At 39.0% G+C, this 12,779-nt stretch overlaps 1 protein-coding gene across 1 annotated transcript; it reads left to right on the top strand.

Annotated features, from left to right (window-relative positions):
- Positions 1-6,580: 6,580 nt before the first annotated feature.
- Positions 6,581-11,257, top strand: LOC147624449 (putative linoleate 9S-lipoxygenase 4). Its single transcript, XM_086819834.1, has 7 exons — positions 6,581-6,584; positions 6,691-7,044; positions 8,342-8,427; positions 8,524-8,631; positions 8,913-9,220; positions 9,342-9,626; positions 10,375-11,257. Exons 1-7 carry the CDS (start codon positions 6,581-6,583, stop codon positions 11,132-11,134), a joined length of 1,905 nt encoding a protein of 634 aa, XP_086675960.1. The 3' UTR covers positions 11,135-11,257.
- The last annotated feature ends 1,522 nt before the right edge of the window (positions 11,258-12,779 follow it).

Below are 12,779 nucleotides of genomic sequence, written 5' to 3'. Positions count from 1 at the left end.
AAATCGCATTTGGATGCAGTGAGACGCATACTGAGGTATGTGAAGTCTACTTTGCATTGTGGACTATTCTATGAGACTGGGACAGAGATATGTGTACATGGGTACACAGATGCTGATTAGGCTGGTAGTATCTCAGATAGAAGATCTACCAGTGGATTCTTATTTTTTTGGGGAGTGCTGCTGTGACTTTGAGCAGCAAGAAGCAGCCTACGGTTGCTCTATCGAGTACAGAGGCCAAGTATAGAGGAGCTGCTATGGCAGCATGTGAGGTAGCTTGGTTGAGGAAGCTACTTGCAGATTTGGGTCTATCAGTGGATAGACAAGTTGTCATTTTCTGTGACAACATTAGCAGTATACAGTTGGCCAGGAACCCAATCTTTCATGCTCGTACAAAGCACATAGAGGTCCACTACCACTTCGTCAGAGAGAAGGTCTTGGCAGGAGATCTTGACCTTGTTTATGTCAGCACAGAGGATCAGGTAGCTGACATCTTCAGCAAAGCATTGGGTACATAGAAGCTCCGCAGATTCAGAGCTTCGCTTGGTGTACATGCGATGGAGTTGAGCTCGAGGGGGAGTGTTGAGATATCGAGCTCGTCTAGTGAGGCGGTGGACACTGATGACCCGGCTGGGGGATAGGCCCCACACTTACACCACTGGCATGGTTGGTGAGATCTTGGGTGATATGCGGCCAGTGGGATGACAGGCTGTGTGACAGCCATTCTAGAGACTGGCATAGTTATAGCGCCAGCTCATTTAGTCGGGTTCACACTATAGAGATCCCGTGTATGTATTGGTTGAGTACCTTTCATATTATGTGTACTCTTATCTTGTATATGGTGTGTTGAGTTTGCGTAGAGAAGAAGAAGATTTTCAGCCTCTCACCTTGTGTGTTCTCTATTAGGGGTTTTGTGAGTATGTGTGTGTGCTTGCAAGAGCTCAAGCTCTCTTCCCCCCTGCATCTTTTCAAGCAGGCTGCTAAGGGCAGCATTTCTAGAGTCTGCAACCAAATTAGTAGGCCAGATTTTGTCCCAGCAGCATTGTCAAAGACAGGAAGACAATGCAAAAGTTCTTGGAACAGAAAAGCCAATTTTTTATAAGTGCCTATCTAATTTCTAGAGCCACTACAAGCAGTTTAACGATTTGAACACTTTGATAGTTGATGATTCAGCTTACAAGTGTTTTAAAAACCCACGTCAATGTTGTTTAATCATTCCAAAGCTTACAGATGTGGAAATGTCAAAAATCATAGGGTTTCTTATAATGACAAGATTCTTAATTGGATTTGGCATCAATTGGTTGCTTGCAAAGAACCATCCATAGCATGCAATTGCCAATCTTATGTGTACACCCTTGGATAAAGAGAGCTTGGAAGTGTTTCACATGGTAACCAAAAAGTACCTTTAGAGGGATTTTGTAAATTTGTGGCCCAATATGTAATCAATACTTCTTTTCACCTCTTGGGGCCTTTTCGAGGGCTTTTGTAAAATTTTGGCCCAATATGTAATCATTACTAGGGCGGCCTCTTAAGAGGGCGACTGTAATTTTTTGGCCTGATGATAATACAATGAATATACATTCAAAGAATGTGTAGTCTATTAAAGAGTGTATAAACTAACGTGTACAGTTTATAAAAAAGTTATGTTTGTTCAAATGAGTCACATTAGTTAGTGACAGTCACCTATTCTCTCTAATTAGTCAATATGTTTAGATAATAGTCACTTGTATTCTAGTTAACAATTACCAATGCTAGTTAATAGTCCTTGGTATGCTAGTTAATAGTCACCTGGTATGCTAGCTAACAGTTACTACTGCTAGCATCCACACCCATGGTTGGAGAACAAACTTTTGAGAGTGCATGTGATTGAGTGCATCTTTCAAGAAAGACATCTGTACATTATATTCGCAGCAACACGTATATATGTGCTTCACTCGACAAACAAACAAAGGCTTCAAATACTCAAATGAACGCAATTGAATTTTGCATTCTAGATTACAAGCTTTGAATCTATGAAACAACTCAACCTACAGATAAAAAAACCAAAAAGATACATTACTTATCATGAAAGATGTGCACTTGGGTTGAAAGATATATTAACAGCATGATAGATATGCTACTTAGCAAGAAATATATGCTAACAACATGAAAGATATAGTACTTAGCGTGAAAGATATGCTAACTAGCACGTATGATATGCTACTCAGTGTGAACAATATGCTACTTAGCGTGAAAGATATGCTAACTAGCACGCATGATATGCTACTTAGTGTGAACAATATGCTACTTAGCGTGACCTGAAGCATGACCTAGGAAGGTATGATATGCTACTTAGCATGACTTGAAGCAGGAAAGATATGCTAACTAACATGCACAATATGCTACTTAGCATGAACAAAATGCTAACTAAATTGAAAGATATGCTACTTAACATGAAAGATATGTTACTTAGCATGAAAGATATACTATGTAGCATGATAGATATATTACTTAGCATGATAGATATACTACTTAACATGATAGATATGCTAACTAGCATGAGAAATATGCTACCTAGCATATATGAACTTTTTATGCCAGTTAGTTAGCATCATTTAGGCTAATTAGCATATGATGATAGATATGCTAACTAGCATGAGAAATATGCTACCTAGCATATATGAACTTTTTATGCCAGTTAGTTAGCATCATTTAGGCTAATTAGCATATGATGAATGTGCTAATTAAGCAAATAATGCGCCCATAAAATGAATTATTAAGTTGGTTAACACTTGAAACTAGAACAATTAAACATAATATACCTGTTTTAATTAGGAATATTAGATTCAAATACTAAATTAGGAGTGCTCTCATGTCTAGAGAATGTAAGTTAAAGGTCTAGATAAAGAGAAAGGTAGTAGAAAGATGAGATATTATCCAAGTTTATTGGAAGAAATTAAGGAATTTTAGGATTGAAATTTAGATTTCTTAAGGAAAACATTATGGTGCAAGAGTAGACTAGGATTCTAGAGAGAGAGAGAGAGAGAGAGAGAGAGAGAGAGAGAGAGAGAACTTGTTTACTTGCATTAATGTGCATGGGTAAAATTAAGGCTAAGATTATTCCAAGACCCTAGATTTAACTTTAAAAAGCTAAATTATGTGGAAGTGGGATAGATTGGATCAATCTCTTCAAGGATAGCATATCTTTAAAGAGAAAATCATGATTGAATGTTAAATTGAGGATATTGGGAGCACTTTATTGACCTTAATCAAGTGCAAAGCTATATCCTAAAGGAAAATTTTATGTGCATTTAATGTGATCAACAGTATGGTCAAATTAAATGAATCTTAATTATAAATTTAGAGTCCTAGAATAAGAACTATGAATAAGGCCAAAGCTAGGGAATGCAAGGACTAGAAGTGATCAAATCAAAGAGACAAAATTCTTGAGGTTGTGGAGGAATTGACATTCCACTAATAAAAAGAAAAAGAAGGAAATAAATATAACCACCAAGTTTGGGTTGATCAAGATATTTTAAGAACCCTACAATGAAGAAGAAGACCTTAACTCTAGGTGCATAAGTGTGCACTAAAGAATGACCATAAGACTCTTGGAGATTATCAACAGGAAGATAAGACCTAAATAAGAGAAATAGATGGATGACCTTAGAAAAACCTTCTTTGTATGCAAGGGACTCTACTTGAAGTTGAATGGAATGACTTAGGGAATCAACCGTGTGCCCAACTCCTACCCATCGGAGACGGGCCATTACACTAGAATTATATAAAGGAAGAGTTTCACAAATATACGACATGGCACTAGTTTGGAGGTCTCGGGAGGAAGAGGAGGAGGAGGAGGTTCGAGGAAGTTGAGGTAAAATTTGAATTTGGAGGTTTGAGGAGAAGTGCTTAGCATGGGTTAGCCTACCAATGACAAAAGAAAGAGTATAGGAGGTGTGGGATTTTAATGGTGGTAAGGTGCAACGTGGAAGTTTTTGGGCCAGTAGACTGCCAGTGGTGGACAATAAAGAGCAATAGTTGATGGTTGAAATTTTCATTGATTAATTATGAAGGCAATGTAATCGGATTATGTGTCAGAATTCATTTGTAGGGAAACGTGTGGAGTGCTCGAAAAAAATGTTTTTTTTCAACCCTTAAAAAATTAAAAGCAATGTTTAGACTTAACCGAGATTTAGACTTGAGAATCACTAGAAATTATACAAATGCTGGGATCTATGACTAAAATGTACAAATTTCATCCCTTGAAATTAAAGGCAATGTTAAATTCCAACCAGGATTTCTAAATTTCAACCGAGAAAATTACAATACAAACGAAGAGAGTTATGTGAGCACTGAACGTGTGCATAAACAAGAAGACTTTTACTTTTTGCATTATTGAACGCACGTGTTGAATATTCAATATTTTCATCAGATCTCCAGTATTAACCAATCACCGGTTTCAATGTTATATATTAACCAATCACCAACCGAACCCTAATAATCAATGAACAAACATGGCACGGTACACCAACCGAGCCCTAAAAATCTCACAAGGAACCGTGCAAGAAAGGGATTATTCACTATAAATTATTCAGTAGCCCACCCCCGCCCTCTGCAATCACTACACCTCGTTTGAATAGGAAATTATTCACTATAAATTATCATGGACTGTTGCTTAGGAAAGCTTGCCAGTGTTTTCATTCGTGCTAATGAAGTGGATTATGAGCAGGCTAAGGTGGAATTTAAGGCCACTGTTTGCTTGCAACGGAGGAATGTGCTGGATCTTAACGACCAAATTACACGCCTGAGTGATAACATCTCGGATATAGCAGGCGAGAACGTGGAGTTCCAGCTTGTGAGCGTCGAGACTGATGAAGGTAATTAGGATTAGTTAGCTTGTAATTAAGGGGGATGTTATTCCAAATATGAGTTGTTCTTTGATGAAGGTAGTGAGATTAGTGTCGTCTTTAATCGACCTCACAGAGAGTGCGTGACATTGTTAATAATGACGCTCTTTTCCTGATATGGGCGGATATGGGCATCCAGAGACTGGGTTTGGGAAGAGGAGTGGCAAAGCGGCGTTGGAGGGGTGGCTGTCCGAGCCCAACAGCGTGGCTGCTGATGAAGGGGAGTTTTGCACGGTCACCTTCGAGGTGGACAGGGACTTTGGCATCCCGGGCGCCGTCCTAGTGGAGAACCACCACCCCAACTGGTTCTTCCTCAAGCACATCACCCTTGACCTGCCTGCCCACATGACTCCACAACAACTCCACTTCCAATGCAACTCATGGGTCTACAACCACCGCCATTATAACGGTCCTCGCATCTTCTTCACCAATCAGGTGTGTCTTTCCAATTGTGCTTGATTTTGCACCAAATTAATCTTTAAGAAGACCCTTGCATTAACCTATCCACCTTAGTGGTTGATTTCCATTGCAATTGGTATTCCAAGCAATTCGTTGAATTTTAAAACTCTCTCTCTCTCTCTCTCTCTCTCTCTCTCTCTCTCTCTTCATTTTTATAATTCTCTTCGAATTAAGAGCTCTCCACATAGAGATAAAGAGGTCCAAAGGTATTTATATAAAAAGAAGTTGCTACAAATTTTATAAAACTCAGCATACATAGATAAGAATACAGACATAGAAAAGAATTTGTATACATAGATAAGAATGATACGTCACTTACCTCGGCATGGGTAACCCAATTCCTTTGTTTCTTTGCATGCCATTGCTTGAGCATATGCTTAAATTCTAGTGACTATGAGTCGTGATAATAGTATGCTTCCCTTGAGACAATATCAACTAGTGTTATATTGTTCAAGGGGTTTCGATGTTTTGGCATCCATGAGAGTGTGAAATTAACCTCATCTACAAAGAACATGATAGCAAGACCCCAAATTCAATGTTGACCATTGACCTCAACAATCTAAGTGTTTTCTGCTTGACGAATCCTCTATTAAACAAGTGTGTCTGGAAATCTCCAGGTATATGATATAAATTCTTTTTATAGGTATACCTCCCAACCGAGACTCCACCAGGGCTTGTGGACCTTAGATACTTGGAGCTCAAGCAATTACGAGGCGATGGCGAGGGGGAGAGAAAGACAGCTGACAGGGTGTATGACTTTGACGTGTACAATGACCTTGGCAACCCAGATAAAGATGAGGTGCTCTATTCTAGACCAATTCTAGGGGGCTCTGCAAAATATCCCTACCCCCGGAGGTGTCGAACGGGCCGAGCAAGAACCAAAACAGGCAAGCTATTCACATATCAATTCCTAATTCAAGTGAATGTTTTATATGTTCCACACTATAATCCAAACCACTCAATGTATAAAATTAAGCTCAATTCTTGTATACTTTCATCTAATCACTAATGATTGGGTGTTTCTCTCCTCATTTATGTAGTTTGAATTTATGTTCACCTTCACAGATTTACAAATGAGTTTCCAATTAGTTGTGCAATGCCAAGTCTCCAAACCGCCCAATCTATAATTTAGTTAACTCCATTTAAACCCATCACTATTGTTTAGGTGTTTATCTCCTCATGTTGGTAGTTAGAAATCATGTTCACCTTCAAAGTTTTACAAATTAGTTGTTCGTGTAATGGGCTAGCCATATTTTATAATAAAGGGATCAAGTTGAACACACCATGTGATGATGACAATGACAATGGTGCTAATGAAGCTAATGATGACGATGACAATGTTGTGCAGACCCAGCATCCGAAAGCCCAGTTGGGCTACTAGACAGTGTGTATGTGCCAAGAGATGAGATGTTTGGGCACATCAAGAGATCGGATTTCTTGGGGTCCACTCTAAAGTCATTTGCACATAATGTGATGCCAATCATAGAGAGGGTTTTTGAAGGTAGCAAGGACTTTCAAAACATACATGAAATCAAGGAACTCTACTCCAAGGGTGTGGACCTCACCACTAAAGATATCACCCCCCTTAATGAACAAAAGTTTGCAGAGTTTAAAGACCCCTTTGAAATCATTAGGGAGCTCACAAATGTTGACAATGGAGACCCTAGCATCATAAAGTTTCCTACACCCCACATCATTCAAGGTAAGATCCGACTCCCCCGCCTTGGATCTCTGTTTGTCTCATAATGTTTCCCAACAATCATGGTCTAATTAGTACACACTTTTTTGCTATAGATCATAATTTTGTTATTTTCTTACACTTGGCCCCTTGTGTTGAATATCTACCTTGAATCATTCAAGATAATAACATCATTTAAATCCACCTTGTCGCTTTTACCATGCCTAATTGATGTGTATACTCTTTGCATCATCTTAGTAGCTAGCATTTTCCACATTTACAATGCATGGATTTATCCATCTTTAGTGCACTTTTTGTTGCCTAGTAGAAATGTTTCTTGCATTACCTTTGGTCCCTTATGGTAAACCACTCATTATTTACCCTAAATCATTTAATGTTAGCACATCATTTTTCAAGCCTCCTCTCTTATGGCTTGCCTTCTTTGAAACTTAGTAGCTACCACTTTAATGATGCATAGAATTCTTATTATTCAATACAATCTCTTTGTTTCATGTAATTAGTGATAAACTTTTGCACGTGGCATATGATTCCTTGTGCTGAACTACAAACTCTTTTATTGATATTTTTTATAACTTAAAGTTCATTATGTTGGTGGTCAAAGGGCCCTTTACCTTAAAAATCCTATAAGTTTTTAACTCCCAAAAAAAAACATTTTGGTTTTTAAGTCATTAACAAAATACTTTGGCAAGTCTCAAGGAGGTCTCAAGGCCATTGCTATGGCCAAAACATAAGACCAAAAGCTTCAAGTGAAAAAGATCAATAAAACCCAATGAAATTAAACACCCTAAAGCATCCAAGTTTAGCACATTAACCATCTCTCTCTCTCTCTCTCTCTCTCTCTCTCTCTCTCTCTCTCTCTCTCTCTCTCTCTCTCTCTCTAATGCGTGTGCATGTGTACATGTCCTAGTACACACACACACACACACACACACATTTTTCCCTGTTAATGTGTTTATGTAATAGTTATAATCCCTCCTCCTCATCATCAATCTTAAATCATCCAAAATTAAGCACAACAATCTCTACCCCTCCCTCTTATATCCATTGTGTTTTATTTTTATGTTTTTTGGATTATAAGCAATAGTATTAAAAATGAACTCTCTTTTTTTGCATTTCCACACTATTTTGTTCTCTTCCATGGTCCACATCCAAGTTTTTTGACTGATCACAACATTTTACTCAGATCTTCTAGTTCTTTAATCCTAATATTAAATTTTAAAAGAGTGAAAATGATATATCCTTATGTTTTTTACGTTTTCTAAATTACTAATTGATAATATTTTGTTGAATGTTGATGTAGAAAATGAGATAGCATGGTTAGAAGATGACGAATTTGCAAGGCAAATGTTAGCTGGCTTGAATCCAATGGTCATTGAGAGAATTACGGTAAAGCTTTTTTTAAGAACATGAAGAGGTTTTTATTTGAAGGAAATTAAATATTTACGTTACTTTCCTTTGCATTATTTACAAATTTTCTTGCAGGAATTTCCACTTGTGAGCACCCTCGATCATAATGTCTATGGATCAAGAACATCCTCAATTACATCACATCATTTAGAGAGAAACTTAGAGGATCTCACTGTCAAAGAGGTTCCCTTCTTGGCTCTCACTCATAACTTTATTATAAAAATATTTTATCCATTAGAAAAAAGGATTACTAACAACTTGAATTTTTTTAATTTGAAAATCACTTACTTTATAAAATTTCACCCATCAAACAAAGTATGCTCATGTATTGGATCTACCATGATGTCTTTTAACCTTACATTCTTATTATTAATAAAGCTAGCTATTAACCTTACATTCTTATTTTAAAGCAGGACTAGAATTGTATGAGTACAAAACTTACATTGTTGATTTGCCATAAATAGGCCATCAAGCAAAACAGACTCTACATTTTGGACTATCATGATGTCTTTTTACCTTACTTAGAGAAGATCAATGCCTTAGAGGGAAAGGCTTATGCATCTCGAACTATCCTTTTCTTAAGGAAACAAGGGGTACTTAAGGTGGTTGCCATAGAACTAAGCCTACCCCCAAGTGCCATGAAGGAAGGCTTGAAAATGAATAGAGTTTTCACACCACCCACAAATTCAAATGAAAAGGACTCAGTGTGGCAGCTTGCCAAGACACATGTATCTATAAATGATGCAAGTTACCATCAACTAATTAGCCATTGGTAACAATTGTTCCTTTACTTGGTTTTCTTTTTGTAATTGTTTACTCCAATACAAGCTTAAACATAGAAAACAAAGCCAAACTTGAAATATTAACATTATGCTTCTTACATCTTCTTGCAGGCTTCGAACCCATGCTTCCATAGAGCCTTTCATAATTTCCACTCATAGACACTTAAGTGCTATGCATCCACTTCATGTTTTATTGGTGCCACATTTCAAGAACACAATGAACATAAATGCGATTGGCAGGACTACATTGATCAATGCTTACACTGGACAACTTCTCGTTGGTGGGCTGATTGAGAGGACCTTTTTTCCGGGTAGATATTCAATGGAGTTGAGCTCTGTAGCATATAAAAGTTGGCGTTTTGATGAGCAAAGTCTACCGGCTGACTTGATTAAGAGGTAAGTATTGTAGGATATGATAGTCTTGGCTTCTCTAAGTTAGTTATTTTTGGTGTTTACTTCAACATGCATGCACATTACGAAAACACACATGATGTCATGGCATCCCCCATGCATGCATTTATGCTGCACATTCGTGCATGTAAAGGAGTCATGATTATTCAAATAATCATGTGGGGGATAGATGATGATTAACAGAATAATGATGATGTTGATGATGGCCATCATTCTACATGTGATATGGAGGGTGCAATGCTTCTCTATCTTAGCTATATTGCATTGTTTGCATTAACAATAATGCACTTTTCTTGGAAAATTCGCATGTCTCTTGTGACATACTATAACGCCATGTCACATGCATCTTCTTATCATATGCATATGTGTGCAGAAGTCATGATGATGTTGCTGAGTTTTTTAAGTGTTCTAGATGTAGTTGTCTTTATTTCTGCATTGTTTAATGCATTAGCATATGAATGCACGAGGAGCACATGCACATTAGCGGAACATGAAAACATGTCGCATGCATCGATTCATCACAGTCAAAAAATCTTGACATGATGATGTTCCTTAGGTCTTTAAGTGTGCCATTACCTAACGAGAGGGAGAGATGACATTATGTTTGTTTTGCATGTTATTGTATGATCACTTCTAACAAGTCTCACCTTTATGATCACTTCTAACAAGTCTCACCTTTATTGTTTTGCATGTTATTATATGATCACTTCTAACAAGTCTCACCTTTACGCAGGGGGATGGCAGTGAAGGATCCAACAGCAAAATATGGACTAAGGCTCCTGATAGAAGACTATCCGTTTGCAGTGGATGGTCTTGAGATATGGTGGGCGATAAAGGAGTGGGTGAAGGAGTACATTGAAATTTTCTACAAGGATGGGGTGACGGTGGAGCAGGATGTGGAGCTACAGAGGTGGTGGAAGGAGGTGAAGGAAGTGGGGCATGGGGACAAGAAGGAAGGGTGGGTGGATTTAAAGGGGGCAGATGAGCTAGAAGAGGTGGTGACAACAATTATATGGGTAGCATCAGCACATCATGCAGCGGTGGATTTTGGGCAGTATGCATATGCAGGGTTCATGCCCAACAAGCCAACGATGGGAAGGAAGCTGATACCAGAGGAGGACGACCATCACAGCGAGGACTCGCATCTCCTTCGCTCCAATCCCACGTCTTTCTACTTGCAAGCTATCTCCACACAGTCGCAAGCCATCATAGTTATGGCCATCTTGGAGATCCTGTCCACCCATGCTTCTGATGAGGAGTACCTTGGCCAGCGCACCGACTCTCCCTTCTGGACCTCCAACCCCAGAGTTCTGGAAGCCTTCCACAGGTTTGCCTCTCGCCTCGCTCAAGTCGAGGAAGCCATCTCCTCTCGCAACTCCGACCCTTCCCTTCCCAACCGGCGTGGTGCAGTTAACGTCCCCTACACGCTTCTGTCTCCCTCCTCCACCGAGGGATTGACCGGCCGTGGTATTCCCAACAGCACCTCCATTTGAAATGTGCTATCCTGCATCTGAGAATAAATCTACTTACCCCATGCCATCCCAATACTTCCTCTAATTATAAATCTGCTTACCCCAATGCCAATATGAGAATAAATCTACTTACCCTCCCCCCCCCCCCCCTCTCCCCCCCTGCCAATACCCTCTCTAATTATACACTTTCTCTAACCATACAAACAAGAATATACCCTTTGCACATGATGCAACCGTACTAAATGCAAAAAGCAAAATATATTTATAATTTTTCTTGCCCTCCTAAAAGAAAAAGCTTCTCAATTTCTAACCATACATCTCTTATTAGTGGGATTGGTTGCATTTTCAATCCATTCCTATCTTGGGTGCATATAGCAGGACTGTCCACTTTGCAAATGGAAAATTAAGTAGTGATAATTGCAACAACAAAAAATACGCTACTAAAATGCAAAATTCAAATATATTGATGTTTTTTCTTGTGTTTGTAAAAGAAAAAGCTTTTGAGTTTCTAAGGGTGTTTATAGAGTGCCCCCCTTTTATTGGATGGGAGAGCAGAATGGACAAGGAGACTCCATGTCCATGAGCATATCTCCCCTCCGCCCTTTTTAGGCTTTCCCCTTCTTGCACCACTCAGTGTTGTGTAAAGCACGTAACTGTATATGCAATCGCATGCATTCATCTAACATGGAGTGTACACATTAAACCTCCATGCACAATTAAGATTTCATGGCCTCCCTATGTGGCTAGTAATTAGTAAGGCACAAAGCAGGCACTTACACAAATCCAGATATGGATTTGCACTAACCAAACCCTTTAAATATCGAGCCCACCAAACCACCATGTGCTTCAACTTACAAGTCAGCATGCAAGCAAACATGCTTTTCTTGTATTTTACCTAAGGGGAAACCAAATGTGCTTTGCTTTGGCCTACATTTTTGGTTACACAAAATAATCAACATAAGTATTGTTATGTGGACCGCACACCACAAGGCCGCACACTGCAAGTCTGGATCGCAAGTGTAATGCCGCACTGCATACCTTAAATGAATAGTCATTACGGGATCTCAAGCAGTGTAAACAGGAGGTCGTGCCTGTCTGAGTCCTGCGACCATGTAACTAATTTTTAAAGGCTATATGCCTGTGTATTCTGGGGGGCAATCAATGAATCAATCAATCAACATTTCATGTGATAATCTAGCAGTCTGCATTAGTGAAGCATTAATCATGTCGCAATGTGTATAATCAGTTCTATATTCATTAATCAATATAAACTACCTTTTTAATTAATGTTGTATGCTAAGAGGGTAATCATTCTCGTATTACTATATTAGTGTTTAAGTACATAATATAGTGGGAGGGGCCAACAATCTAGAGGCTCTATTCAATGGAAGGATAAAGAGGAAAAAGATCATGCGATGGCATTTGCTCAAAGAGCGGGCAGCTCGAACAATGCTTATGGCTACTCCAGTGGAGGTCGGGGTCGAGGAGGAGGCCGGGGTCGACCGTGGTCCTGGTAGGGGTGGTCGAGGCGACGATCGATCGTGCATCTGTTTGTTCTACACAAAGGAAGGGCATTGGCGATCAGAGTGCCCAGAGGCACAGGAGTATGACCGACAGGAAGGGAGAGCGATAAGAAACAGCAGTAGGGAAGCAACCAAGTGTGTCT

Source organism: Cibotium barometz, chromosome 25 (assembly GCF_041138505.1).
Source record: "Cibotium barometz isolate CiBa-2024 chromosome 25, ASM4113850v1, whole genome shotgun sequence".
Lineage (NCBI taxonomy): Eukaryota > Viridiplantae > Streptophyta > Polypodiopsida > Cyatheales > Cibotiaceae > Cibotium > Cibotium barometz.
Note: the sequence above shows the minus strand (reverse complement) of the source record. Positions and strands in the feature narration are given on the sequence as shown.